This window comes from Oryzias latipes, chromosome 4, assembly GCF_053564925.1.
Source record: "Oryzias latipes strain Hd-rR chromosome 4, Olatipes_Hd-rR_3.1".
Classification (NCBI taxonomy): domain Eukaryota; kingdom Metazoa; phylum Chordata; class Actinopteri; order Beloniformes; family Adrianichthyidae; genus Oryzias; species Oryzias latipes.
The window spans coordinates 15,642,607-15,670,606 of NC_136240.1; the positions used below are offsets into that span (position 1 = coordinate 15,642,607).

Genomic DNA, 28,000 nt, shown 5'->3' on the forward strand with positions numbered 1-28,000 from the left:
GATGACAGTGGCAGGCTCGTGCTTCTTGTGACAGCCCCCCTCTTACCAAATGTGAATTTCAGAGCATTTCCTCCTTTCACTAGGGTTCCTGACACAGGTCATGGGGCTGTGTTAACAGCAGCATTCAGCCTGGATACTTAGGATTTTCCTGATATGGAGTAACTTTTCTACCAATAAACCATCACTAAAGGCAAACATGGTGAGGGAATTCAAACTGCTTTCTTTTTGTTCTGGCTGCCTGCTCAGTTGCTCTTTTTACCACACACTTCACGCTTTTTTTCGGGTTAGTCTGACTCTCTGACCACTTCCTCTTGACCTTCCTAAGTTTTCAAGAATACTTTTGAACAAATTGTTTTGATTTGCTTTGGGTCCAACTTCAGTTTTCATGTGGGAAATTTGAATAAAAATCATGAAGGAAAAAAATAGAATTCCTTTATAGTTTATAAAAGGGGAAGTATGAGCTGACTGACATTTCAACAGCTGATAAGTTTTATTACACAGACTTTTCTAGTTAAACATTCACAGCATTTTCAGTTGGATGGCTTTTACTCTTCTATTTTTTTATTTATTCAGACTCAAATGAGTTATCTTATCTGATTGCTCGTCTGAAAAGTATACTGCGAGTTGACACTTGGTTGTTTCAATAAAATTCAATTAAAAATCACCATACATTCGTTTATTAATTTTAGTGTTGCAAAAAAGTGCCAAATGCTTATTTGTCTTTTCAAATGAATTGTGACTTGTACAGAGATCCTTAAAGCTGTAAAAGCAGTTTATAGGATTAAATGAACAACACATATTTTTCCTCAGGGGCTCTCAAAGAATAAAAATATAGAATTCTGACATTAAGATGTTATTCTTGTCAAAGGTTTTGCATTTTTAGTTGTGTTGGTGTGGACTGGGCCATCAGTTTTAATCAAAACTATTACTGAGAAAAGATCAGTTAATTTCTATGAAATGCAAAATTATGTTTTTTTCTACCTTCATTTCATCTTTCAGCATTAAACAGCCTGCATTTTCTGTTGGGTTTGGGTGCACCTGCACTGTGGCTTTGCCTAAGTTAATGTATCAAGGAAACTAGACTGACACACACATGCACGCAAACACACACTGCTTTTTTTTTTTTAAATTTGTCGGAATTGGAACTTGTGTGATGGTGTGTACTCATTTTGTGGTGTGAAGAATGCTTTTTTAAATGCTATTTTGCTCTGATGTATAACAAGAAAAAAAAGACTTTTAAAAGAAAACAGTGCTTAAAATATGTTAGTACAGAGGGTGCTTCCATGGCAACCAGTGCAGGATGCTACCTGAGGTGAAAGTGTGGTTGCTAACATTTCCTGCTCTTGGTCCTGTTTTACTTTGTAATCTGACGACATATGCGGAGTTCCTCAGATGGTGCCTTTTACATTTTAACTGTATAAATAGACAGTCATGAGGCTATTTATGAAGAAGTATGGAAATTAGGGTAAATAAGGCCCCTAAAGGATTTGATTAAAACACTATTGCAACATTCAATTGTTGCATCAACGTAGTTTTGCAACAAATTGGTTGTTGGAGTCAGGAGTTGCTTTAAAATCAGTGAGGTAATGTCCTAAAATTAGGAGAATTCAGAGTAAAAACCAAAATAACCCTGACAAGAAATTACCTTTACACATCCTCCATCACGAAGCCCTACATGTTACAAACGGCATGGCTGTTAGTCTATAAAAACTCTCCCCCACACAAATAAAGGCAGGCAGCAGGAACCTTTTTAGAACTGTGAAGAATTTAAACTGTCAGGAGTTCAGAAAAACGATTTTAATTCAACGTTCACATAACCTTCTTGCCATAAAAAGTTCAAGTATATATATATTTATATATAAGGCGCCTTAAAATGCATCAAACAAGGTGCATCAATGCATGACTTTAGTTACATCAGTAATCAAAAGCAGGTAATTCAGTTCAAGTTCGTAACTTCTAAATGAAGTTGATCAAGTAAAGTTAAAACTTTGACTCAAGTAAAGCAACTAAAAATCATAATTGAAATGTACTTCATTTCATAGCCTTTTTGTTTACCATAAACCTTTCTTTACCATGAAGAGTAAAAGGTAACGAGAAATGTGGCACATTTATGGTACCGGCTCTTTACATATGTAACCTAGTAAAAATAAGAATTATGGTACAAGAATAGTACTCTTGGGAATAATGTATTTTAGTAAAAGTAATCATTTTGATACAGGAAGAATACTCTTGGGAATATTTTTCCCTCAAATGTAACTCAGTTTTCTCCACCTTTGCCCATGAATATACAAGAAAATGGACCAGATTGGTTTTTGTATTTCGTAATTGATATGTGTCTTATGTTTACATAAATAGGCACTTATATTTGTTTGTTTAAATAACTTTTGCTATGAAAATACGTAACGAGTAAACACAATTCAAGAAATAAACCACTCATCTGCTACCTCTTCTACCTGCAGAGTCACCTCATTTAACACCCTACACGACTGACTGAACTGTGTTGAGGTGGTGTTGCTTTAAATCAGAAATTACAAGTTCCTCCTCAGGAAAACACGTCAACGGTTCTCTATATGAGTGATCATCCCCTGACATCCGAAATTTCACAAGACAACCCCCTCCAAAACAAAGGTGCCATGGAAATATACAGTACTGTAAATAGCTGAAAATGATCACAATGAAATTCAAAAGACTGATATGTAACTCCAAAAAGTGGAAAATGACAATAAAAGTGAGAAATGCCTGACTGAAAAGGTTGGAGGCAGGAAGGAGTTAACTGATAACTTGCGGAAATTATTTAATTTAAATAAACTACTGATGATAATTACTTCTAATAACTTTAAATTTCAAGCTCTCACACAACGCCAGAGGAAGGGATGGTTTCCTGCTTAGCAGAAGCAACCCAGACACCAAAAGAGCTTCATCAACTTCTTCTGCAGCTTTTTATTTAAGATTCTTTTTTCAAGAAACATTTTTAAAGTTACTACATTATAAAATGCTCTTAGGAGCTAGAATAATCATTCGGTTTTAACAGAGTTGCAGTTACCTTATTTGTTTCATGTGTCAACTGTTCATTTTTAAGTACATGTATTCATGTCACGCTGTTGTTTCAGACTCCTGCTCATAGCCTTCTTATTATTCTGAGTCAGCATCTCTGCACAAAGTGTATTTATCAGATGTGATCAACCATATGAAAGCCGCTGAGCTCATCATTTTACATTTCATCGATTGACAGAAAAAAGGTTATACACTTAAATGAACAAAGATCAGTTGAACAAAAAAAAAAGCAGTGAGGTAGGATTTGATCATAACAGAGAAAATTATTGTAGTTATCATTTTTCCACCTTAACCCTTGTGCTATCTTAGATGACCCCTTGCATTGACGTGTTCTCCCTACCATGACAAAGGTGGATAAAGGTGGAAAGACTTCATGTAATCCATGGACACCAGTGAAGATCACAAATCATTGAAGAAAAAAAGTTCAACACACTGTCTTGTGGGGTCTAGATGACCCCACTACCAATGTCTACCATTAAAGTGCCTAGAATAGCACAAGGGATAATTCAGTGAAATATCTGTGTTGCAGCAAAGGGCTCCTAATTACAAAATAAACGGCAGTACTGTGTTACTGCAAGAATTGAAAATGTGGTAACTAAGACAGTTACTGATTAAAAAATAAAAAAGTTACAGAAACAATGGCCAAAATTGACATAGTATTGCAAAATTTGCATAAAATGTTTGGAAATATTTGACCTGTCATGGATGTCACAAAATTCTGAAGTTCTGACACTCAGCTGTTAGCATTGCTCCACAGTCTTAATTTATCAACGGCTTCCTCAAAAGGAGATACAACAAACCGCTTTACTCTTCCAACAAAGAAACCTTTTTCATAAATAACTCAATTTAAGGAGAGAGCAATAACTTTTTAGTTTTAGTGAAATAAATATTCGGTATCATGCAAACTGTATGACAGACTTGAAAACTATGTATCTTACCAATCAAAAACTTTTTATGACATTAGTTTTTACTAAATAACCCTTCAGTTTGGGCTCAGTTGATTGTTGATCATAAGATGGGCACCTTTTTCTAGCCAGACTAAAGACTTTTTGTAGCTGTTAGGGGAACAGAAAGGGGATTCCCTCTCTGAACCTTATCCACCCTGTGTTTGGTTTCCTTACCGCTGTATCAAAGCCCAAAGCTTCCACCTAATTTAAAATGATGTTTGAGCAAAAAGAAAAAGTCGAGAGTAAATCGCTTTGGAACACCATTTAGGTGAAAAACAAATCCATTTCAAAGACTTTCCAAATAAAAACCTTGACTGTATGATTGAGTGGTTGAGTTACTTGACACAGCCTAAAAAAACTTTGGTCAAAGAAGCTTTTTTGTGCGTGTTGAAGTGATGTGACATCATGTCAAGTGACTTTGACCAGCTTCAAGTATTTCGGATTTTCTCATTGGGCTGGATGGTGGTGTAGTGGTTAGCGCTCTCTTAGCGCCCTGGTTCAAAGCCAGCTGGGTCCTTGCAGGTGGAGTTTGCATGTTCTCGTCATGCATGGGTGGGTTTTCTCTGGGCACTCCAGTTTCCTCCCACAGTCCAAAAGCATGCTTCATAAGTTAACTGGTGTCTCCAAATTGTTGTTGTGAATTGTGTGGCCTTGCAACAGGATGGCAACCTGTTTAGTGTGAACCATACCTTGTGGCTCCAGCAGCCCAGTGATCCCAAAAGAGATACAGCAGGTTCTGAAAATGATTGTTTTCACGACAGATCCAAAGAAATATTGCAATTCTAATACTCTACAAACCATTCGATTTTCTTGGCAACACAATTATCTCCAAATTTAGCTCAAATCAAACAATACTTGCAAATTAATCAAATTAATAGCGTTTTATCTGCTTTTATGTTAAGCACTTTGTGTTTTTAACCGGAATGAAAGGCGCTATATAAATAAATAAAGTTTGAGTTTGAGTTTATGTGTCACTTCATATTTTTAATCTTTGTTTCAGACAAGCATAAAAATGTTTATGACGAAAAAAAATCCATATAAAGGCAAGACAAGTTTATTTCCATAGCACATTTGATGCAAAGATAATTCAAAGTGCTTTACATAAAACACACATTTTAATGTTGAACTTTGTTCCTAAGTTTCTTTTATTTTTAGGATACTTTAAGAGAAGTTTGATTTCTTAAGGGATGAATCTGATCTGTTGTTTTTGTGTTTGCTGTTTTGAGTGTTGACAACCATTGTGTTCTGCAAAAAGATCTACCAGCACAACCAGGAAACAGTGCTGTTGCGTGGTGCATTCTCACTCTGTAGAAGAAGGTGTGGGAGTTATTGTGTTGCAGTGTGGAAGGCATGCCTTGCTCTGTGCTGCTGACTTCCTGTTAGAGAATCAAAGCAGCTGCAGCTGAATTGAAGGTCTTCTGCTGTTTTTCAGGGGGAGACTGTAGACGTGAAGGCTCTGAGGGCAAAGTTTAGCAACTCGGAGGCCAGCAGCCGGGACAGCGGCTCACCAAAATCCCCACGGCCTGGGATTGGAAGAGTGATACTGCCTTTGAAAGAGAGCGAACTGACCTTTAAACTGCCAATTCCAGTTATTCCTCCTGCAGCAAACCCTGGCCCGGTGAGGTACCCCAAGCCAGACTCCATGGCAGCCTCTGTTCCTCTGAGACCAGGTTCCATCCCTCGAAATCCTCCAGTTTCTCCTATCAGACCTTACCTTCAGCCAGCAGAATCCAACAAGATCAAGCAGACGGGGGAGATGCTTCAGAACTTGATGCTGAGGCAGCAGGGACCTAATTTTGCCCCGATGCCATTGGGTCTGCCTGCAAGTCTACCTCAAGGTCCTGGAGTTTCCCCAAACTCAACATTTCTTCCATCCCGACAGAGAAGTTTAGGAGAAGTGACCCCACTCAGGAAGCCTCTACCTGCGGAGGGGGCTAGGCCTTTAAAACCCAAACGACCTCCTTTCGTCAACCTGGAGCCCTATCTGAGGTTCAGACGAGCACCTGCCATCCCACTGCCCAAGAGAAAAGACGGTAACTCCAATCAATCAAACTTACTTTGCTTTTACTCTTTTTTGTATTGTTTTTTTCTTTGATGAAACAAGGGAAACGAAAAATATAGATTTTTAATAAAATAGAAATGACTAGACTATCAAGATTCAGATGTAGCTGCTCCAGATTTAGCAGTCATTGTTGTTTTTAAGTTAGACTGGGGATTGGTTTTTTAAAGACCCTTAAAAAATTTGGCATCTAATTTAAAAAAAAATGCTTCTATAAAGTTATTTATAATTCTAATCCTTGGCTTTTTTTTTGTGGTGCAGAAAAAAATATGTCCCTGCCATCCATTGCCGTCCCTCCTTTGCCTCCGCAAAGATCCTGCAAGCCCACTATGCTTCCCTGCCAGGTCGCCTCCGTGTGAGCATCAGAGGAGTTTCACATTTTTAAATGTCATCTGCTACTCACAAAAATGCTATATTTAAAATCAGTCTTAAATAGATGCTTGCTGATAATTCTTGGCAAGTCTTAAGACTTTCAAATAACTATTTGTGCAGAAAATCTAATGAGAGAAAAAGAAGGTGGCAAATGAATGAGCATTTTTTGGATAGTTTTCATTCTGTGTTGCTGTTTTTTCATTGATGCAGAAATAACAAAGCATTTCACAAAAATGTTGATTTCAGAGACATCGATGATGAAAAGGACCCCTACGATGACATCGGCAGTTTTGATAAAAACGGTAAAACAAATAAATAATTAGAAATAATTGATGAAAATGTAGTTTGTTTTTAAATCTCTTCTTCTAACTCTGAATTTGTCTAATTTTCACACTTTTCAGAGTCCTGCAGTGACAACAGTTTACAGTGTGTGGATGAGGTAAATGCAGAAATAAAATACCATAAACATGGCATCAGAAAATACAGGCGGCTGAGCGCCAGTCGAATTTATAATAAGTCATATCATTATTTAACATCTGATGTTGTTTCTTTGTGCAACACAAGTTCAGATCCAGTCTTTTTTTTGCAGGAAGATGTGTATGAACTCATCGATGAGTAAGTATCAATAAAGGTTCTGCTTTTATGCTGCTGTTTTCAAGAATCCTACAGCTTAGTCCTTTAGCGCTGCTACAGAAAGCTTAAAGGATTTTATTTCCAGTGAAAATGGGTGGGCAAATTCAGAAAAGGGTTGTAAAAATGTGTAAGTCAGCTTTCGCTCCATCCAGAATTATATACTTTATATTTTAAGCTGCGTTTAAACAGCCAGACTAAACCCTGAAAGATTGTGTGGAGAGCTCCATGACCATTTTCATTCCTTTTAAGAGAGGGGGAAACAAATCCAAAGAAGCATCAGGACCAGCAGAGGGGACGGTCTCTGGAGCATCACATGAAAATGAACGAGTTAAGGAGAAACTTCCAGGTAAAATGTGGAATATCAGTTTAGCACAACATAATGGTAGATCCCTCAGTGTGCTCCCTTGTCCCCACCCAAAATCAGACTGGATGCAGCAGTTTGCATGCCTCAGGCATGAAAGGATTTATTTAAATACACATCCAAATGGTTGTGTCTGTTTTTAGCTGCAAGGCGAGATTGAAGTACTTCAATCAACCAGAGCTCGCCATGACTGGATTGGAGGATCAAAACTGGACCTCAGCGTTCGACAGGGAGAAATTCTGGAGATTCTTCGAGTGACTAACAACCCTGAGGGCAAATGGCTTGCTCGCAACTTGAATGGAAACTGTGAGTTTTTAACATATTTGGTGTGTCTTTGAGTTTTGTTTCAGATTTTTGCGGATAAAATAACATTTTTTTGAAGTATCTTTCTTGTGTTTTATTGTAATTTTAATCGGGCCAAAGATGACAAAAGGCAAGACTCATGTAAACCTTAGAAACTATATATGTACATTCTCTAAAGAGAATGTTGGTCTTTAAATAGAAAGCCTAAAACAGTGAACCATTGCGGCAGCAGATGCTGATCTCTCATAGATCGGAAAGCCCTTTGACTCTCAGCTGCCGCCGCAGCTCAGATCATTTTAGTTGAGACGTCTTTTAATGAACATGAACAAAATGCAAACATAAATACCACAATACAGAGCAAATGAGCTTTTGTTTCTGCATGGATACATTTTTAATGTTCGCTCAGGGTGCGACACCTTTTACTATTTATTTGCAATTTGGCTTGTCCCTTCAGGTGCAGCCAAAAGCACTTCCATGTAACTCTCTCCTTTGCATCCTCCTCAATTACACCAACCACCCTCATATCCTCCTTCTCTAAATACATCCTCCTCCTCTTTGGTCTTCTTCCTACCTTTCCTGGTATCTCCACCCTTAGCCATTTTTTTTTACCATCAACGCATCAGTCTCATCTTTCATTGTGTCCAACTCCAAACCATCTCAATCTGCTTTCTTGCACTAATCTCCAGCTCTGTCTCCACTGCTTTCTGCTGATTACCTGGACCAGGTGTGCTGATTCAACCAGAAACTGAAGACATCTGATTAAGCTAATAACCAACTAGCAGTGCTTGGAGATCTGGAAAAAAGTCAGGGTGATCGATCGGGAGGACCAGGAATTAGTAGCCCTGCAGTCTAAACCAACAACATGACTGCCTCCACCACACTCTTTTACACCTTTCCTTTCGTTTTTGATGACACTTTTTGTTACACATCACACCCAAAACCTTCCTCCAGCCAACTTCCTTCCACACGCCTCTCCAACTCTTTCCCACACTCTCTGTTGCTCTTGACTGTTGCCTCTAAGTAAAGTCGTCCACCTCTTTTACCTCTGCTCCCTCTAACCTCTCTGTTCCACTTAAGTTCCTCTCGTTACACACACTCTGTCTTGCTGCAGCTGACCTTCATTCCTCTCCTTTTTTAAAGCAAACCTCCACCTCTCTATGCTCCTCCACCTGCTCCCTGCTCTCACAACAGATCACAATGTCGTCTGCAAATATCATGGTCTGCAGAGATTCCTGTCTAACCTCATCTGTCAGTCTGTCCATCGCCATGGTAAACAAGGAGGAGCTCAAAGCTGATCTTTGGTGTAGCACATGTCACTACTGTATTCCAGCTCTCATACATGCTCTGAACAAATCCAAAGTACTTTTCTGTCACTCATACAAACCACAGCTCCTCTCTGTTTCCTGTCACAGACTTTTTTATAAATCTATCACAATCCAACTTCTTCTGACTTTCTCTGTTCTTCTCCAGAAGCATCAGCAAAGCAAATATTGCATCTGTTAGAGGAATGACAACGAAAGAGAACTCAAAACACATTTTCTAACTTCCAAAACTAAAAGAATTTAGGTGCATACATTTTTAAAAAACGTACAACTACAACAGTGGTATAATGTAGTTTACTTTTCTTTCAGGTCTTTTTTTCTTCAGTATTTACCCTTTAGAATAAAAAAAGGATGGTCTTTTAATGAGTGCTAACAGACATGCTAAAGCTACAATGGCTCATTTTAACCCTTCTTTTTTTTACAGATGGATACATCAGCAACACATGTGTGGACTTTAACTTAAAAAAACTGGATCCATTAGGTTTACCCCCACCACCCCCAGACCCAGACTGGTGAAGTAGAGCTATTAATCCCATAAATCAAGAATTACAGGCTACCTTTAAATGTCTTTGGCTCAAACTAACATGTTTTTTTTTTGTTTCTTCTCATCTGCAGCCAAAGTCAAGATGATGGTGAGTGATTAAAAAAAAAGAACATTAAAGACTAAAACAAGTCATACTAAGTATTTTTGTTTAGTATAATATTTGTCACATGCTGTTATATGCTTTTTTAGGCAAAAGCTATTCTGGAGCAATGTTTTAAAGTAAAACAAAATAATTCCAACTACAATAATAATTTACTTTCTGTTTTGTTTTATATTATATCAAATGTATTATATATTCTGGCAATGTATTATTAAATGTCTGTTTAAAATATAATGTTTGATCTGCAGATGATTATGATGACGTTCAGCCGATGGCTGACGAGTTCCCCCCACCACCACCACTTGAAATAAGGTACATCTTAAATTAGAACAAAAATGACCTTTTTAGAAATACTCAATTTTACATTTGAGCTAAATTCAATCAAAGTTTGGGGTGAAATCACTGACATGGTTCTCCTCATCTCCAAATGCAGACGCAGGAGCTGAGGTCTTGGTTTTTCTCTCCCTCGCCCTCATTTCACTGCATTTAGCAAATTCTTTGTTGTGGAAAAAAAAGCAGTCATTTCAAGATTTTACTTTTAAGCTGAAGTTTTGCTGCTTTAGTGCATGCACATAAAATTCTTTTGTGACAATTGCTTTTGCACTGGTGCACAATTTCTTGCAGCAAAGAACACCAACATGGCCCCCATAATTCACACCTTGGTTGAGTCAACAAGTGTTCCCCCTGAAATAGATCTTTCATGTTGATAGTTAAATATTTTTACTTGTTTGCCCTTTTTGAGGAAAAGCACATTATTTAAACTGCTTTTTGGTGACCGGATCTGCACAAATATAAAGCTACTCAAATAAATGTTTGCAAAGCTCTGGCTTTAAGGAAAATCATAAATATTTCTCTAGAGTTCAGTTTTTCTGCAACATTTTATGTGTTTTTCCCCAGAAAAAATCCTGTTAGACTAATAAAAGAACATGGCATTGTGATGTGACATTGGCACCCTTTAAAGTTAGTTTTGTTTGCTAAAATGTATGTCTTCTTTGATTCAATCGTGCTCTTTTTTCAGGTTTCCCTCTGCTTCCTCTTCTGTTAGTTGATACACCATTTAAGATAGACTCATCTGTTTATCCCCTTTTTTCCCCTTTGTTTCATGTTACTAATAAGTTTTTTACTGTTTATGTTTAGCTATTCCAGTAAGGTTTTTATTTTTTTAAGTTTTACATAAAGACACAAGGCTCAAATACATAGTATTTTCTAAGCTGGTGTGGAACTGTTGTCCATCTATGGTCCAATAAGAATCCATCACCTGACAAAATTCACGTAAAGATTTATATATTTTTCAATTTATGAAGAAATCTCATATACTAGACTGAAAATTGGAATACTATTAATAAATTCTGAAAATTTTTGATGAAATGATGCCCATTTAGAGATTATACTGCATCATGTTTTGTCAACTAAATGTGTTTGTACAATAAATGTCTAATAACTATGTTTGTTTTCAGCATAGATCCAAAAGTGGAAAAAGAGATAAGGAAAAAGTTTAAGGTAAATCATCAGTGCACCGTCAAACCAGCACTCCACTGGTAGAGGAAAAAAGTTTAAATGTCTGTCTGTTTGTGTTCTCTTTATGAACCCACATTTTATTTCATCAATTAAAATTTGAGAAACGAAAAGGTTCCCGTGGCTGAACCTTGAGGAACTTTGACAACAATTGACAACTAACTACAGTGACTGTGAATTTTAGTATGACGGGCCGCTTCAAGCTCAGCACGTCATGATGGTGGATCCCAACTGCATCATAAAGAAACCAGGAGCCAAAGATCTGCTCGTGACTCAGGGGGACATTGTGCACGTCATCGACACCACCAACAGTAAAAAGTATCTCTGTCGGAACAGCTTTGGAAAATGTAAGTGAAAAATGTGGATTCCTCTCTGGTATTATGTTGTTGCATGTGTTAGTATTGGCTGATAGGATGACTTGCTTCAGAAAATGGAAGTGAAACTGAGCTCGGCACGTAAGAAGGAAATTATACGTTCCGGTACAAATTGCTTTTTGTGTGTGAAGTGTGTTACATCCATGATGGAAATCTCACATTTTATGAGTTTATGTTTCTCTCCACATTTTCGGTGGATGCTGTCCTGTGATTTTTATCAAGGAAAAACTGTATCTTGGCTCAAAAAATGTTTAGAAACTACTACTTTTCAGCTCTAGTGAGCATGTGTGAACTTTAGCATCAGTTTTCTGTTTTTCTGCAATCTGCATTATTTTGTATCTGTTTTAAGAGTCAGCAAATTGTGCATTCAGAAGTTAAAGTCCCATTAGCTGCATACCTGGGGTAGTGGTAAGCTGCAGACACAGCTGGGCTTGGGAACCATTTGATGTGTAAACCCCCCCAATCCAACCCCTTAATGCTTAATGTCAAGCAGGAAGGCATTGGGTCCCCGGTATGACTCAGCCAGGATTTAAACTCACGACCTTCCACTCTCAGGGCAGAATGGATGTTGGAGTAAATATTGCCTTTTTGTCATCTTCATCCACTCTTCTATCCATTATACTATGTAATCAATTGAGCATCTTCATCCAAACAACTCATCCATCCATTTTCCAAACCCACTTAATTCCTTTCAGGGTCATGGGGTTGCTGGAACCTATCCCAGCCACTGTTGGGGAAGGAGGGTACACCCTGGATTTAATATTTTCAGTTCATGTATTCTCAGTAAACTTTAGATTCAAAAGACCAAAAAGACCTTCATATGGACTGAGTTGTTACCATGTGTTTGGTAGAATAGCTTTCTCTGTACATTCATTTAGTTTGACCCAAGGAAGCGTCTATGATAAAGCAGCAACTTCTAAACAGCTAATTTGGAAGCTTTAAGGTATCACACATCACATTGAGGAATCACATGTTCTTAGATAACAACGCACGTGATGCATTAAATTGAAAATAATGGGTACAACAAACAATAAGTTATCATTTTTTTCTCTCTTGTTTCACAGACGGTTATGTGCCAGCAGCTCTTCTGCTTCAAATGTAAGTGAACCCCTCACTCTTTCCTGTCACTCAGCCTCTGTTTTGACAAAAACTCCCTGTTGTCGTAAAAACTGAGCTTTTGAAATATAAAAGATTTACAGGAAAAAAACATCAAAAGGAGAGAATTTATATATATTAATAATTTAATTATTTATACTAATAAAAAAAACACTAGCTATTACTTCATTTTCTAGATAACAATACATTTAAAAAGCTTGTAATTTTTTTGTACTGAGCTTCCCTTCACCTATTTAACTGTCTTTCTTCTCAGGGAAGGAGATATTTATGACGATGTAGAATATCCAGATGGTACGTAAACATTATTTTTTCTACAAAAATTAAAACATGAAACAACACCAAAGCAGTTAAATTAAGAAAAAATGATATGTATGTTTGCTACACATCTTTTTCTATTTGTGTTTTTTGTTACAGAGGTCTATGACAATGATGATCCAAACTGAGGCAACTAAAAGATGTCAGACTAAACAACCACACTCTTGCACAGAAACTAACTATCTTTAAATTAAAAAGCTGTATGAGAATTAAACCTGGGCTAGAAAAAAAAAGAATGAAAATGAGGGAAAAAGGAAACAAGTCTCCCTGGAGACCAGCTGTAAACCTCTGAAAAATCTGTCTTTATTTTTGATTAATTTTTTGTTGATTTCTTTTAGCTTTAAGATTCAAACTATGTGGTCATGTAAATACAAAAACTCAAACTATTCACAGTCACTGTACAGTTGTGATTTGAGAAAGCACACCCTATAATAGTTCTAAGCTTTTTTAAGTGGCATGTTAAAAATGTGTTTGTTCATTGAAGCGAAAACCAGCTGTGATGTTTTGTTTATTTTTAAATTAAACTTAAATGTTACCTTATACTTATCAGTAAGACACCGGTATTATAAAATAATAATTTATTGTGTATTTAGTTTACTTTTAAAGTTCTACTGGTTTTGGTCATAAATGATCCACTTGGTTCAGACACTTTCAAGATTAGAACTGAAAAAAAGTGAACTTTTTTATCACACACACATTAATCAAACTGAGACCAGAAAAATGCAATAAAAAAGCATTTACCCACATGAGAATAACAAACTGTTCAATCCATTGTTGATCAAACTGCATGCATAGAAAATGAATACACTATTGAAGCTTTTTGTATTTCTCTGTACTCGAGACACATTAAATAAATCGATTTTGCTCTGTCTGTTTCTGCACTGAATTTGTATTTGTGAAAGAAAAAAATATACACAGAAATAAATTCAAGTTACATTTTTTATATATTTTGTGTAATAAGGACACTGTTCTTACTAAGTTCTATGACTTCATTTTAAAGTGTTTAGTTTGATTAAAACTTTATTTACAAAAAAACAAATTTACACTATTAGACATTTTTAAATATTAGTAATAATAATAATAATACAATATTTTAAGATGTTCTATATAGGTGCATTTCATTATTTTTAAGGTCACCTCACAGGTGTATTTTAAAAATAGACAAAGACCAAACATAAAAACCAATTTCAATGTGTTTAAGTTAATAAGGTGAAATTCCTCTTAAGTGTTGAAGGTAAGCCTAAAAAAGTTCTCGATTTGAACACGGTAAGGGTAGAGAGTGGATGTCGTGTGGTGGAGAGTTCCAGAAACGAAGAGTGGATCTGCTGATGGAGTGGAAAGGAGACACCGGAGGAGATCAGAGGGAAAGGAAGCTACGAGTTTGTAAAGAATTTTAAAAGTGACTAGAAGGATTTTAATCTCAATTAAGAGATGCAGGCAGTGTGGTTGCTGTGGAACAGGAGTTGTGATCGATTAAGAGGTTTGGGAAAGGATCTGGTCAGCAAAGCTGAAGTTTATGGATGGACTTATGTGGGAGATCTAAAAGAACAGAGTGTGAGAAGTCAATACAGGATGTGACTAATGCATGGACCAAAACAGCTGTGGTGTTTGGTGTAAGAAACTGTCAGACACAGTTATTTCAAAAGGCAGTTCGTGTCATATTATTTATGTGTGAGGGAAATAAGGTCTAAACCTGTAAAGACTTTAATAAAGTTCTGTTTTCATTTTTGGAGGATTTTAGTGGCTCCTATCTTTCCCTAAATGCAAAATAGGCTTTATTCACTGATGCTGTAACAAAGAGAAACAAACAGTTTAATGATTAGCAATAAGACTAAATGTAAATGAGTAGTTTTGAACACGGATGGTGGCATAAGCAGAACAGGAAGCTATGGAAGTGCACCATTTCCCTTTTTGATTCCAGCTGCTCTTTTTTCCATAAATTTGCTTCTTTATATCAGTGCATGTTAACCTTATCCAAAAGAAGTCTTTAGAATACATTTGTTGTAGATTGCGCCTTGCAACATTCGACAACTGCAAAAATAAAGGAATAAAGTGTATCCTTCTAGTCAAAGGCCTGTTAGATTCCTTGTTGCAATTTGATTACAGTTTAAGAAGTAGGTTTGTGGTCCTCTTAAGAAAAAAAGAAAAAAAACACTCCAAAAATCTCATTTCCATTTTAAAGTATTTAGTTTATTTTTTCGTTTTTTAAGAATGGCACATTTACAATATAATGCATATATATTTACTTACAGCACAGGTGCCCGGAAATGGAAAAAAAAAGACAAAAAGCCCTATATTGTCACATCTATCCCTTAAAATACAGGTGTACAGTTCAAAAATGAACAGATACTGACGATAGTGTGGCTGTTGAATTTATCTGAAGGGATGGTTCTGTAGTCACAAGGAAGATAAACTAGATGTTGTTTGACCATGAAACTGTGGAAGATTCATAGTTTTCTTTAAAAAAGAAACAAACCAATGAATATTTAGCAAATGTGGAAAAGTTACGACTGAAGAAGAAAAAGCAAAGAATAACAACCTCTGTGTGAGAAAGATAAATAAAATAATGAAATATACAGAGAGAAGAAGAATTACAATTACTGTCCTGAAAAAAAAGAAAAACTTAAATCATTGGAGAAAATCGGAACAGAAGAGACTGGTCAATGAGTTCATAGGGTCCGTCTTGAAAAATGCCCAGTGAAGGGTTGCATGTTTAGTCATGATCCAAAGAGTCTGTAGAATAAAAGAGCAAAGTTCAGTTCACAGCATGTTACAGTCATGTCTGCAGGACAGTTATTAAAATTCTAAATACTGGATAAGTAAAAAAATTGAGGCTGTGTTGTTGAAAATATCCAAAATCGTGTTTTTTTTCCCCCCATGTCTGATGTGAAAGCCGGGTTAGGTTTGTGTTCCTCCAACCTTGAGAATTATCTTTTATTGCCAGAACCCTTTTGCCGAATAAATTATGCTTTTTTTAATATTAATAATACTGTATGCAACAAGAATTGTTAATTTAAAAAAAAAAAATATATATATATATATATAGATTCAAGATTCAAGATTCAAGATTCAAGAGGTTTTTATTGCCATATTCTGTGTAGCTACACAGAGTAGGAATTTGTTTCGGTGCAAATGTGCAACATAAAACAGAAGAACAGTAAGCAACAAAATTTTTACACAATGGACATAACAAAAAATATAAATAGAGTCAGTAGTGCAAGGAGTGTCAGAACAGTGCAGACTGAGAATGTTCAAGGTGCAGGTAGTGGGCTGGTGACTGGTTGGACATTGACGTGAAATTTAGGGGGGGGTTACAGGGCGTTTAAGAGTCTGACTGCAGAGGGAAAGAAACTGTTCTTGTGTCTGGAGGTTCTGGTCCTGATGGACCTTAGCCTCCTGCCTGAAGGGAGTAGTTTCAGTAGGGAATGTCCAGGGTGGGAAGGGTCGGCAGCTATCCGGCCTGCACGTCCCCGGGTTCTGGAGACATATAGTTCCTGGACAGATGGGAGGCTGCAGCCGATCACCTTCTCTGCTGAGCGCACAATACGCTGTAGTCTGTTAATGTCCCTGGTTGTGGCACTAGTGTACCACACGGTGATGGAGGAGGTGTGGATGGACTCAATGATGGCCGTGTAGAACTGCACCATCATCTGGGCCGGCAGCCCAGATATATATATATATATATATATATATATATATATATATATATATATATATATATATATATATATATATATATATATATATATATATATATATATATATATATATATATATATATATATATATATCGTGCAGTATGTTCTTTTTCTACCGAAAAAGGATTTTTTTTCTTATGTCCATTAGCTTATTTCACTAAATTTTTCTAAATTCTCTTCATTCTCAGCCATAATGGCTTAGTAATTACTCACAAAATCATGCAGAACATGATGAAGATGTTCCATAGAGCGATGAAGATCCGAAAGTATCGCAAGCTGAGCAGGAACTCTCTGATGTTGTCGCCTGAAAGCATGAGAACCACGTTTTTCATCAACAAAGAAATAAAACGGCAAGAACCTAAAATCTAATGTATCACTAAAGAACAAGGTTTTTAGAAGCTAAAATAGGACCAGGGGTGATAATAGTTTGCAAACCTATATGCAACAGAGGTGGTCAAATCTCCCTGTACAGAATCTTGAGCAGTTAACACAACAACACACTGCTTATCCTCTTATTTAATGTAAAGCTAATATAGTTAATAAAAAAAAAAAACTCCTAAGTGTAACAGTTCAACTTCAGCCTTATATTGCATTATTCAATTATGCAACACAGCCCCTAGTTCTAATTTATATTATACATGAGGTAAATTGACCTTAAAATTAGATGTGACTTCTGTTTTCTGTTTGAGTCATCACTCTCACCTGTTCTTGGTTCTCTGGGTACATCTCCAAAACCCTGCGAGTGCGACTCCTTCTCCTTCCTCTTTCTGAAACACATCTACTATTAATTCCCTGTAACTTAAATTCAACAAACATCAACATTCAATGCCGCTGATACTTACAGCTTGAAGTTCAGCACCGCCGCTGAATTCAGCAACAGAGTCCTGCGGAGCAAAGACCGTGTTTATTTACAGGTAAATGTGGTTGTTGTTCAGTGGCTAAGGCTAGCTGCTGAGCTGGCATTAGCATTGTGTTAGCTAGTTTTCAATACGACACACTAAAACCTTACAACATAAACGCTTCGCCAAAACACACAGACATACATCTCATAAAAATATTTTACTTTATGAAACTGACAAAATAATAAGCACATTACCCAAATATTAAGAGATCTCCGAGCATTTTGCTCTCATCACAGAAACCAACAACTTCCGCCTTACTTGACGCATCCGCTGATGTGACCAATAGAAATTTAGATGATGATTATAGACTAAATATCCTGAATTTTGATCGTAAGGTACAACGTGCTTTTTATACTCTCTACTAGTTAACCAATTTCTGTCTATATTGATATTATTATGAGTGTTTATAAAGTAAAACAAATGATTTTAATTTTCAATTTAGAAGAGATAACATGACGCAGTAAAGTTGCTAGAAATTGTGCCTTAGAGACGTACTCAGGGAAAACTTGAACACATTTCGAACCACCTCTGATCACATGAAGCGGATTAAATGTAACATTTCCTTCAAATCTTCAATTAAGGTGTAGTGGGATTCAGTTTTGAAATACCAGAAAACGTTAACATAAAAACACATAGATTTCTTTCCTAGAATGACTTTTGAAATATATTTTTAGATTTGGACAATGGTGCCATCGCGTGGAGACATGTCCACATCACAGTCCATTAAAACAAATACGCAATAAGTGCAATGAATAGATAAAAAAATAATTCAAATATGTTGGGAAACGTTTTAAACAAATACGAGGATAAGATGTGGCACCGTGCATTTCAGAATGTAAACACCTAATAATGAGATTACAATGTATCATTAAAATGTAGGTCAGTTAGACGCAGGATCCGGATTATTTGATGTTACCAGAGTGTGCGTAAATCCTTGCCCGTAGGCGTTCATGTCTACACCCGGAAAAGCGTCTAATGCCCCATCAGGAAAAAGCTTTCTATTTTCCTAGTCAAATTTGAAAGAGCCGCAGCTTTGTGGAGCATCGCTGTGCAGCTGATCGGCGCGAGCAAGAGGATCGTGATGCTGCTGCTGCTGCTACTGCTGAGGCTGTGGGCATGAGTGGTATTAATAGGAGGTCTTGAGTGTCACAGGCTTTCACAGCCGAGACAAATCTAGACCGGGGGGCTTGGTGGAGAGTCGGTGGACACCGGTTAACTTAGGGGGGCTTTCATTCCAGACTGAGCAGTTGGAATAAAGCGAAAAACAACAGGGATCCGCTGCTCATCGGGCTGGCACGATGGAAAACGTACTGGCAGTTCTTAATGTGGGCGATTTTGCCCAGGCTTTCTCTAAAATGGGAATGTTCCCCGTCTTTGATCTTGCGTATTACATAGTGTCCATCCTCTACCTCAAATATGAGCCAGGTGAGTGTTTGACTCCTGTATGAGTGCTGCTCATCACATAGATACAATGACTGACTTCATTCTTAAATGACTACGATTACCTAGAATTTAGTGCATCTAGCATGCAACAGATCACAGTTATAAAGTAACACCAAATAAAAAACAGGTTTCTGACATTTCAGTTATTAAAAAAAAGCATTTGTTCGACATACAATAAAGGAATCTGACTTACTTCTTTCATTGCAGCAAATATTTTAGTACACGTCCTGTGTTTTTGTATTGCCTTGTTGGACCTATAAAGTATGACCTGTTACATAAACTCTAACAGCTCTGCCCTTGTTTCTGCTGCACCCTGACATCCATTGGATTGAAAAAGAATTTGAGTTTTTGAAAAATTTCAAATTTGCCACGATACTTTCAATTATTTCAAACCTAGAGCAGCAAAGCCTAAGGGAGGGTGAAACTTTAGACAAGGCCTGTGCATGCCAGAGATAAATAGAAAGGACTGAAATAGAGAGTCAATGAGCCTCTGAAGCCTCTGATGCAATTTTTGGAGCTGCAGTGTGGTGTCTTCAAACACTTAATAAAATGAGCTGCTTCACAAGTGTTGTACATTTAAACATAGCAGATTTTTAAAATATTATTAAAAAAAGAAGTTTCATTGTATATCACACCTTTACAGTGCTTTTCCTGAGGAGATTTGCATATTTGTGATTGGAGAGAATAAGGGAAGCTGCTCCCTTTGCTGATTAACAAAAGGTTTTTTTGAAAGCTTTTGCTACTGCAATTAAAATACAAACATAATTCATGTGCTCTGGTTGTAATAAAAAGTATTTATAATGATGTTCCAGTATAGTGTGCGGAGTTGTTTTAACTGTGTTTGTTTAAAGTTTTGAACTCTTTTCAGATTAACAAAATTCAAAATATATGCAAAGACATTTCTTCTTTTGATTATATTCCTCATGTTTTGCACTTTTTTTAACTTATGGATTACCCTGGTCTCCTTACCCAATACTTTAAATTTGACTTTCAAATGTTCTGCAGAGCTTAAACTCTCAGCTCTCCGTGTTTATCAGGACGGTGAGCTGTAGTTCATGTTGCTGAACTACAAGAAAAAAGGTTTGTGTCAAAGGTCACCACAGCCCAACAGTTGTGAGGCAGGATGAGCGATTTAGCTGAATGTATTTATAGGCAGAGCAGCATTTCTCATGATCGAATTGCTGTGACGGCGAGCAGCCGTCGCACCAGCAGGCCCTCGCACACCTGTTGTTTAAGACTGCTCACTTTACAGCATGTCTCTAACAATGTTGAAGAGTCGTTAGGTATATAATTACTACCTTTTAAGCTTTGCTACAAAATTCTGCAGCATTGTACAAAGTTTGACATAAATAAATTGAACAGTTATAAGTTAACTTAAACTATTGCAGGTTTGCTCTACATATCTTCTAAGACCAGAGTTTTAACAGATTTTTTTTTATTAATTCCAGGAATTTTCTATCTAACAATAGGAAAGAAAAATAAGACGGAATTAACTAAAAGTCTTAAAAATAGTAATGCTAAAGTGATAAAAGTGGAAAACAAAACCATAAAAAGCAGTGAGAGTGACTGGATGCCACAAAGATACCCAAAAAGAAAGATGATCCATCAATTCCTCCATACATTTTCTCCATACATTTTCTCTATATTTTGAAGCCAGTCAGCCACAAAAGTACACAAATACACCTGCAGTCCTTTCAAACTATTTACAAAGGTTAGAGTCACAAAATAACCTGAATAACATGTTTTTGGAAAACATAAAAATTACACATAACGATTCAGTAAATTTTGCATTTCTATTTAACTTGAAAAACGTTTTTTGGAAATATAGTGTTAAGATAAGTCCAGTAGTTTATATTCCATCCTATTGCATGAAATATCTAGCTTAGAGCACAAGTCTGCAACCTTTAATCTTAAAAAAGCCATTTGGGTCAGTTTTTTGCTGACCAAAACCCAGCAAGAGCCACAAAGTCCCACTTCACTTTTTAGAAAAATACACTTTAAATATGTTTTGGTTCCATTAGGCCTTTATTGCTCAAATGTAGCTCTAATTACAAATATTGAACCAAAACAGTGTTTATATTTCTATGTATGGCAATTTAACATATTCTACTTTTGATAGCAGCACTTACAAGTTTTTTTCAAAATAAAATACAACCTGTGTCAAAAAGCTGAGGCATTTTTATTTGAATTAAAAAATGCAAGAAATCCAAGTCAAGCATGACATTTTCTATCAATATCACCTTGGTGTGTCGTCATGCTTTTGCTGCTTTTACTATCAGATATAAACCGGACAACTTCGGTGTATAATCCAGATAAAATGTCAATACATGTAAATCCAATTAAATACTTCAAGAAACGTTGCCTCTGAACAACAACGAGACACTACTGTGAAGCAGAAGACAAGAATGAGCTTATTCTAATAATAAACCACTCTGACAGGAGATAAAACATTTTACCATCACAATGCTCAGTTATCTAAGATGTTAAACGTCAAAGCAGAAATGACAAAAGTTAATTAAAGTAATTCTAACTACAACCCCCCTTTCTTTTCACAGCCAAAGAGTCACAATGGAGGGATAAAAGAACCACACGTGGCTCCACAGCCTCATATTGCAGACCACTGGCTTAGAAAAATAACAGTTTTTCAGATTTCAAATACAGTTTTTGCATTCTAGAGTTGATCGGGTCAGATTATAGTTACTAAGTGTCAATTTACATATTATAATCATTTAAAGTAAGAATGTGTTGGTGATGACAAAGAATGCTGGCAGGGTGGGACCTGAACAGCTTCACAGGGTTGAGACAAAGATATCGCTCATAGACACATGCTGCTCGTACTGATAACAAACTTTCAAACTGTGAAATGTTTTTTACGTTTTTTGCAAAACAAAGAAATCCTCTAATCATTTGGTATTTATGTAGGAATAAAACAGATTAAAATACATAAATTATGTATAGATACACACAATATTATTATATCTAAAAGCTGGGATTTACTTTTGGAGAAAAGTATTTCTTTTAAAATTACTATTAAGGGTCTTCACAGTTATTTTCCTTAAAATATTTTTCCTATTTCCATTTAAAGACTGTATTAGAAACTCTTTAATCTTTTATTGTACACGTGCCTACATTCAGTGTATTGTGACAGCCCCTTGTGTGTTGCAGGCTCAGTTGAGGTTTCTCGCCGAAGTCCTGTGGCCTCCTGGCTCTGTGCCATGCTGTATTGCTTTGGTAGTTACATCCTGGCAGACATCTTGCTTGGAAGCAGCCCCATTGACTATTTCCAACACAACAGCCACATCCTGCTGGCCTCAGCTGTCTGGTGAGAAAAAAAACTGGAGAAAGTTTCATTTTCACTCACACGAAGAGCTTTCATCAAGCATTGAAGCCTGAGCAGGAGACTAGTTCTTCGTATAGATTTGTGGGTTAGTCAGTCTTGGAAAACTAGCTATCTTGGGTGCTAATCTGAATTTGACTTCCAGTATTTCAGAAGTTAAACTTTATTTTAAACCATCTCAATTTGCTCTAAACGTAGCTTTTGCCTACAGGCAGATGAAACATGGTGGCGGTCCTTAAAGCAGTACAACCAACAAATGAGATACTTTACATTAATATCATTACCTTCATTACTTTCATATCAGTCTAATCCAATCTATTTTATCCACCTTACACAAAGTAACCTTATGCCTTAAAAAATTCAAATGAAAAAACAAACAAACTGCAAGATGCACAAAAATGTAAGAATCCCTATAAAGATTATAATCCATTCATTTTCCAAACACACTTGATCCCTTTTGGGGTCACGGGCTGCTGGAGCGTGTCCTAGTGGCTGTTGAGCAAAGGCAGGACACACCCTGGACAGGGTCCCAGTCCATCACAGGGCCACACTATCACAGACACATATACATACTTTGGGAGTGTGTGAGCAAGCCAGCGCACCCAGCACACATCCATGAGGAAAACATGCAACAAAATGTCATAAAATGGGCGGCACCCAACGGAGCGAAAGACGGTGCCTCAGAGATCGAGTTGTCTTACTTCTGGGTAGGAAAATGAGCTGCGAAAATAACTCATATTTAATTAAATATCATTCTTTAGTGTGCCAAAGGTAATATATTATCATATACATGGATATTTTGTACTATAAAAGGTGTAAGAATAACATAACTACAATATTACTACTGTCACCATCCCTAAAGATGATTTGAAATCCGGCAAAAATTAGTCATGAACACATCTCTGTTGTACGCGTTCAAAAATACACTATAAAAACACATGTGGATGGTGCTGCCATGAAATCCTTTAGGGTTATCCATTATGTTTAAAATGCATTTAGAGCTGTGCTGATGTCCAGTTCAGTTTTGTTAAACTCTCCATGCTAGTGGGTGATTCACTGTTTCTCAAAAACTGCAGCTGGAACTTTTATAATTAAAGTTTGATCTAAACACCGAAATCTGAATACTTCTCTAGAGTTAATTTTGTATTTAGCTTCACACTCAGCTGCCTGAACGACATTCATATTTAACCTCAATTAATTTCACATATTAGCTTTCTGCTAATTAAAAAAAAGTTGTCTAGTTATATTATATATAGCATATATACTTTACTATCGTAATATGCACTTACCAGTAGTTTTTAAATCAGAATAACCAAAAGATTTTTCTTAAGATGAGAAAATTGTCCGAACCTATACTTAATAAATTGTAAAGATTGTATATTTTTTAAAGATTTTATCCAAAGGAATGTGTTTTTTTTTATTTGTTTCCCTCTTCATTAAAGACACACTGATGAAAATTGTCTATTGATGTTTTTAACATGTTCTTATGGTATTTTTTCTCATGATGGACATACAGTATATAGAAAGAAATAAGCTCAAAATAGCATTTCTAAGTATTCATACATCTTTGTTTTCCTCGTTTAAGCTGACATCTGGCTCAAAGCTTTACAGCTGGATAGCTCCGATACTGCTTGCCATTTTTTGTTACACCACTAATGCAATGTGGGGGTTGTGAGGGGTTGTAAGCTAGGGGGAGAGAGTGTAAATAGATGGATGATGGGAAGTGTGAGTAGGCTTGGTCTATTCCAACGTCCACAACTCAGAGGTGAATTTCTGCAGACACCATGTCCTAGAAAACGACATAGATTTTTTTGATTTTGGCTAAAAACTGCATAATTATAATTAAAAGACTACTGGTTACGCTTTTAGGATAAATCAAAAGATAATCGAGGTGGGTATTGGATAAAAGTTTGAAAACGCTGGGGTTACAAAATGTAATGTGAACAAGCCTTTAATACGTATCTTTGAAATGAACAGACATTTAAGGAGGATTTTGACTTCCCGATCCTTCTGCCTTTCTGTCATACACCCACAGGTACCTCATTTTTTATTGCCCGTTGAACCTCTTCTATAAATGTGTGGCTTTCCTTCCTGTCAAACTGGTGTTGGTTGCCCTGAAGGAGGTTGTTCGGACTCGCAAAATTGCAGCAGGTGTTCACCACGCCCACCACGCCTACCATCACGGCTTCTTCATCATGGTGATTGTTGGATACGTCAAAGGTTGGTGATAGAACATATGAGGAACTGTGTCCTGTGACAGTCTGTCCACTTTGTCTTTCTCATGCTTTTTTAGAGCTGAATTTGGGTGCAAAGCCTTGAGTGGTTTGTTGTCCCAGCTATAACAGAGGGGCCCACTGCAGGACAAGAGTGATGACAAGAAACTGTTCTTTTTCTGTCCTCATTTTCTCCCTTCTATTTTTATCCTTCAGGATCTGGGGTGGCTCTTATTTCCAATTTTGAGCAGCTGCTGCGTGGTGTTTGGAGGCCTGAGACCAATGAGATCCTCAACATGTCATTGTAGGTGCATGAAAATAGCAGATCGCTGATTCCTGGCATGGGGCATTGCTTTAAGAGAACAGTCTGTTTTTATCAAATATCTTTGATGAAAACACATGTTTATGACTTTAATAAAAGAAAATGTGCAGAAATTACCACCTTATCCAGAGATATCTTCATTTTCAAATGATACTTTAAAAACATAAAGCTTTTAGTTCAGGTTTCAAATAAAACCAAAACTTATGTAAAAACTTAAAGTTTTCCCTCCGATTTATCAAGTTTCACTGACAAATTACAATTGGTTTTCACAGCCCCACCAAAGCCAGCTTGTATGGAGCCATCCTCTTCACCATGCAGGAGGCTCACTGGCTTCCAGTGTCCAAGAGCACCCTCATCCTTGTCTTCACCCTTTTCATGGCTACCATCAAGGTAAAAATCCGTCTTTGAATTGCTCTGTGTGGGAAAGTGTGTCATAGATGGGGGGAGATTTTAAGATCAAATGCTAACAGAACAAAAGTCAGGATGGAAGTATGTAACATCCATCTAAAGAAATTAACTTGCTTATAATAAGTGCAATATATATTTTAAAATCATTTCTGTCCTATCATTGTATGTCCGGATTACATGTCTGCCTCTAGAGTGTTTGCACCTTCATACGAGTCACTTTGGATTTTAATGCATTTTTAATTGTTGCATCGCTTTGGCTACCAGAGACTGGCACACTGCCAGGCTGTGCTTAAACAAAACATGTCACTATATTTTTAGCAGAACAAAAACACGCTGGATTCAGTTTATCCTTTTAGTATTTAGCATGTTATGTGGAGCCATGGGATGTCAAAAAACAGAATGTTGCTTTCTTAGTGTTCATGTTCACAATGTGGTGTGTGTTTATACATCAGCTAAAACTTTTAGTCCTTAAAGTTTTATTTCCACTGAAGGCAAGATATTTGTTAAGAGTGTGGAAACAGAAAATACTTGACAAATCAAAGCCCCACTAAAAGGAAAAAATCAACTAGCAGAAAGGGGATTTGTTAAAGGATAAAGTGTAAATGAGCATCGAACTTGACTACTTTGAAAAAAGAACTTTTGTTCTGTAGGGAAAAAAGAACAATGAACCAACATAGATTGAGTATTTTGCACGATTCATGTTTTCTTTACAGCGAAGGTGTTAATGGTTTTTGTTCCTATTTTCATGCTATTGAGAAGTATGTGTGAAGTATTAGGGCATGAGATGTCTTGATCTGAAGATCAAGGACACATTCTTTTAGACCAAAATAATATATTAACCTTCAGAAGTCCAGGACTCCGGGTCCTTTTTGACCTTTTTTTCCCCCAAACTTACAATTTGCACATTGCATTAAATTATCTTTAAAACAATTTGTGGCAATGCCTGATAGCCATCTTTTTACGTCAACTCAGATTTTTTCCCCCACACATATGTGTGAATACATTACACAATAATTCCACAATGAACCTGAAACTGGAAAAAAAAAAAATCACAAAAATTAAAATAAAAAACTTTTTATGTTTATTAACAAAGCTCAAACACAGAGAGACTAAATCGAAATGTATACTTTTACGAACAAAGCAAGACAAGGTGAAAACAATCTGAAAAATATACAGCCGATGAGTGCAGGGACTACTGAGGGTTAAATAAATCATTTTATTTGTGTTACAAAAAAATCTTCTTAGCCTTAATAACTAGTTTACATGAAAATTTGGGTTTAGCTTCAAATCCCTGAAAAGTTATCTGCTTTTAAATGTATCTCAGTGTCTTTGTCATTGTCTAATAATTTTCATTTTCTTGTGTCATCAAAGCTGACTTAAATATCGCCATCGTCTAAGCATCTGCATCTGTTTGTCCTCTCAGGTGGTGATGACGGCCCGTCATTCTCACGGTTCCCCCTTCACCCTCATTGAGTCATGGATTTGTCACCTGCTGTTCGGCTCTCCTCTGGCTGGCAGTGAGGAGGACCACCATCACGCTTCCTCTCCTGCCACCCCGTCTTCACCTCTCAAAACCAAGGAGGAGCTGAGCGAAGGCGCACGGAAGAGGAAAGCCAAGAAAGCAGAGTAGGAAGCTGTGCACAGGCGAAACTGCATCTGACTCGCCCTCATGCTGTTCGCAGGATGAGACCCATTCTTTTCTGATGAAAGGGCCCCTTTGATACTCTGTCAAAAAAACCCTTTCTATTGGAGCAACATGGTGCTTTCTGCATTTTAAAAAGCTGGAGGACTCTGAGGCAAACATTTCCTACTCTCAACCTGACCTGGACACTTGTAACCAGCATATTGATGTGTTGGTAAACATGTGTGCTCCATGCTGTGTGGTCATCCAAGTTCAGGAACCACACGATCGCCTTAGGAGGGCCTCTGTTCCACATCTGTACATGTGTTACCAGTTAAAGCCATTTTCTTTTACTCCATTTAAAAGCACAATTTAAGTTAAGAGAGAGATAAAAAAAATGCAACTTAATCAGAAATTAAGTAAAATGAAGCTTAATGAACAAATGAATGTTGGCTTTCTACACTGAGAAGAAAACTATTCCTATCTTTAAATAAAAAATTAAAGAAACATGGTGTCCTGGTGTTGTGTCTCATTTTTTGAGGATAATGACATATCATGAAGCATTAAATTGAAAACTTTGGCTTATTTTTAAACAATAACTAGCTGTTTTTCATTTTAGGAACTTATGAACAAAAAACAAATAAATTGTTTGTGAAGGATTTCAAACTTTGAAACAGTTTTCTGTTTATGGTGAAACACCTGCAGAACATCAATGAAACATAATATGTTGTAATTTTCTTTATGTGTTTTGTGAATTGATTTTGCGTTTTTATTCCAAATTATGTTTAAAAAAAGGATGATTAGCACTTTCATCAAAAACTCAAAGCTGTATTTGGAAAAAATTTAAAACATGTCTTTTTGAATTGGGTCACAACATAAAGTTTAATATCCTGCAAAATTTTCAAAAAACATATGTGACCATTTTTAAGTATCACTGTTTATTTTGATGTACATTGATGTCTTCACTTAACTTACTTTGTGCAGTTCAGCATATTTTTAGAACCGGAAACATAATGAAACAATAACATAAACATATTTTGT

The 28,000-nt window shown here is 36.5% G+C and overlaps 3 protein-coding genes across 3 annotated transcripts; 2 read left to right on the forward strand and 1 right to left on the reverse strand.

The window, feature by feature from the left end:
• Positions 1-61: 61 nt before the first annotated feature.
• si:ch73-40i7.2 (FYN-binding protein 1) lies at positions 62-13,896 on the forward strand. The gene is made up of 16 exons (XM_011473998.4): positions 62-199; positions 5,434-6,034; positions 6,322-6,415; positions 6,679-6,734; positions 6,834-6,871; positions 7,022-7,047; positions 7,315-7,411; positions 7,570-7,732; positions 9,476-9,563; positions 9,667-9,683; positions 9,944-10,007; positions 11,153-11,195; positions 11,395-11,557; positions 12,649-12,682; positions 12,954-12,991; positions 13,115-13,896. The coding sequence occupies exons 1-16, from the start codon at positions 197-199 to the stop codon at positions 13,141-13,143; spliced, it is 1,554 nt and encodes a 517-aa protein (XP_011472300.1). The 5' UTR covers positions 62-196; the 3' UTR covers positions 13,144-13,896.
• A 1,287-nt stretch (positions 13,897-15,183) lies between these two features.
• Positions 15,184-17,945, reverse strand: smim7 (small integral membrane protein 7). Its single transcript, XM_004067906.5, has 5 exons — positions 17,810-17,945; positions 17,556-17,597; positions 17,416-17,480; positions 16,927-17,017; positions 15,184-15,748 (listed from the first exon to the last, which is right to left on the reverse strand). Exons 1-5 carry the CDS (start codon positions 17,833-17,835, stop codon positions 15,733-15,735), a joined length of 240 nt encoding a protein of 79 aa, XP_004067954.1. The 5' UTR covers positions 17,836-17,945; the 3' UTR covers positions 15,184-15,732.
• A 628-nt stretch (positions 17,946-18,573) lies between these two features.
• On the forward strand, positions 18,574-27,466 carry tmem38a (transmembrane protein 38A). The gene is made up of 6 exons (XM_004067907.5): positions 18,574-19,040; positions 22,224-22,380; positions 24,431-24,615; positions 24,825-24,912; positions 25,203-25,320; positions 26,762-27,466. The coding sequence occupies exons 1-6, from the start codon at positions 18,914-18,916 to the stop codon at positions 26,966-26,968; spliced, it is 882 nt and encodes a 293-aa protein (XP_004067955.1). The 5' UTR covers positions 18,574-18,913; the 3' UTR covers positions 26,969-27,466.
• Positions 27,467-28,000: the final 534 nt, after the last annotated feature.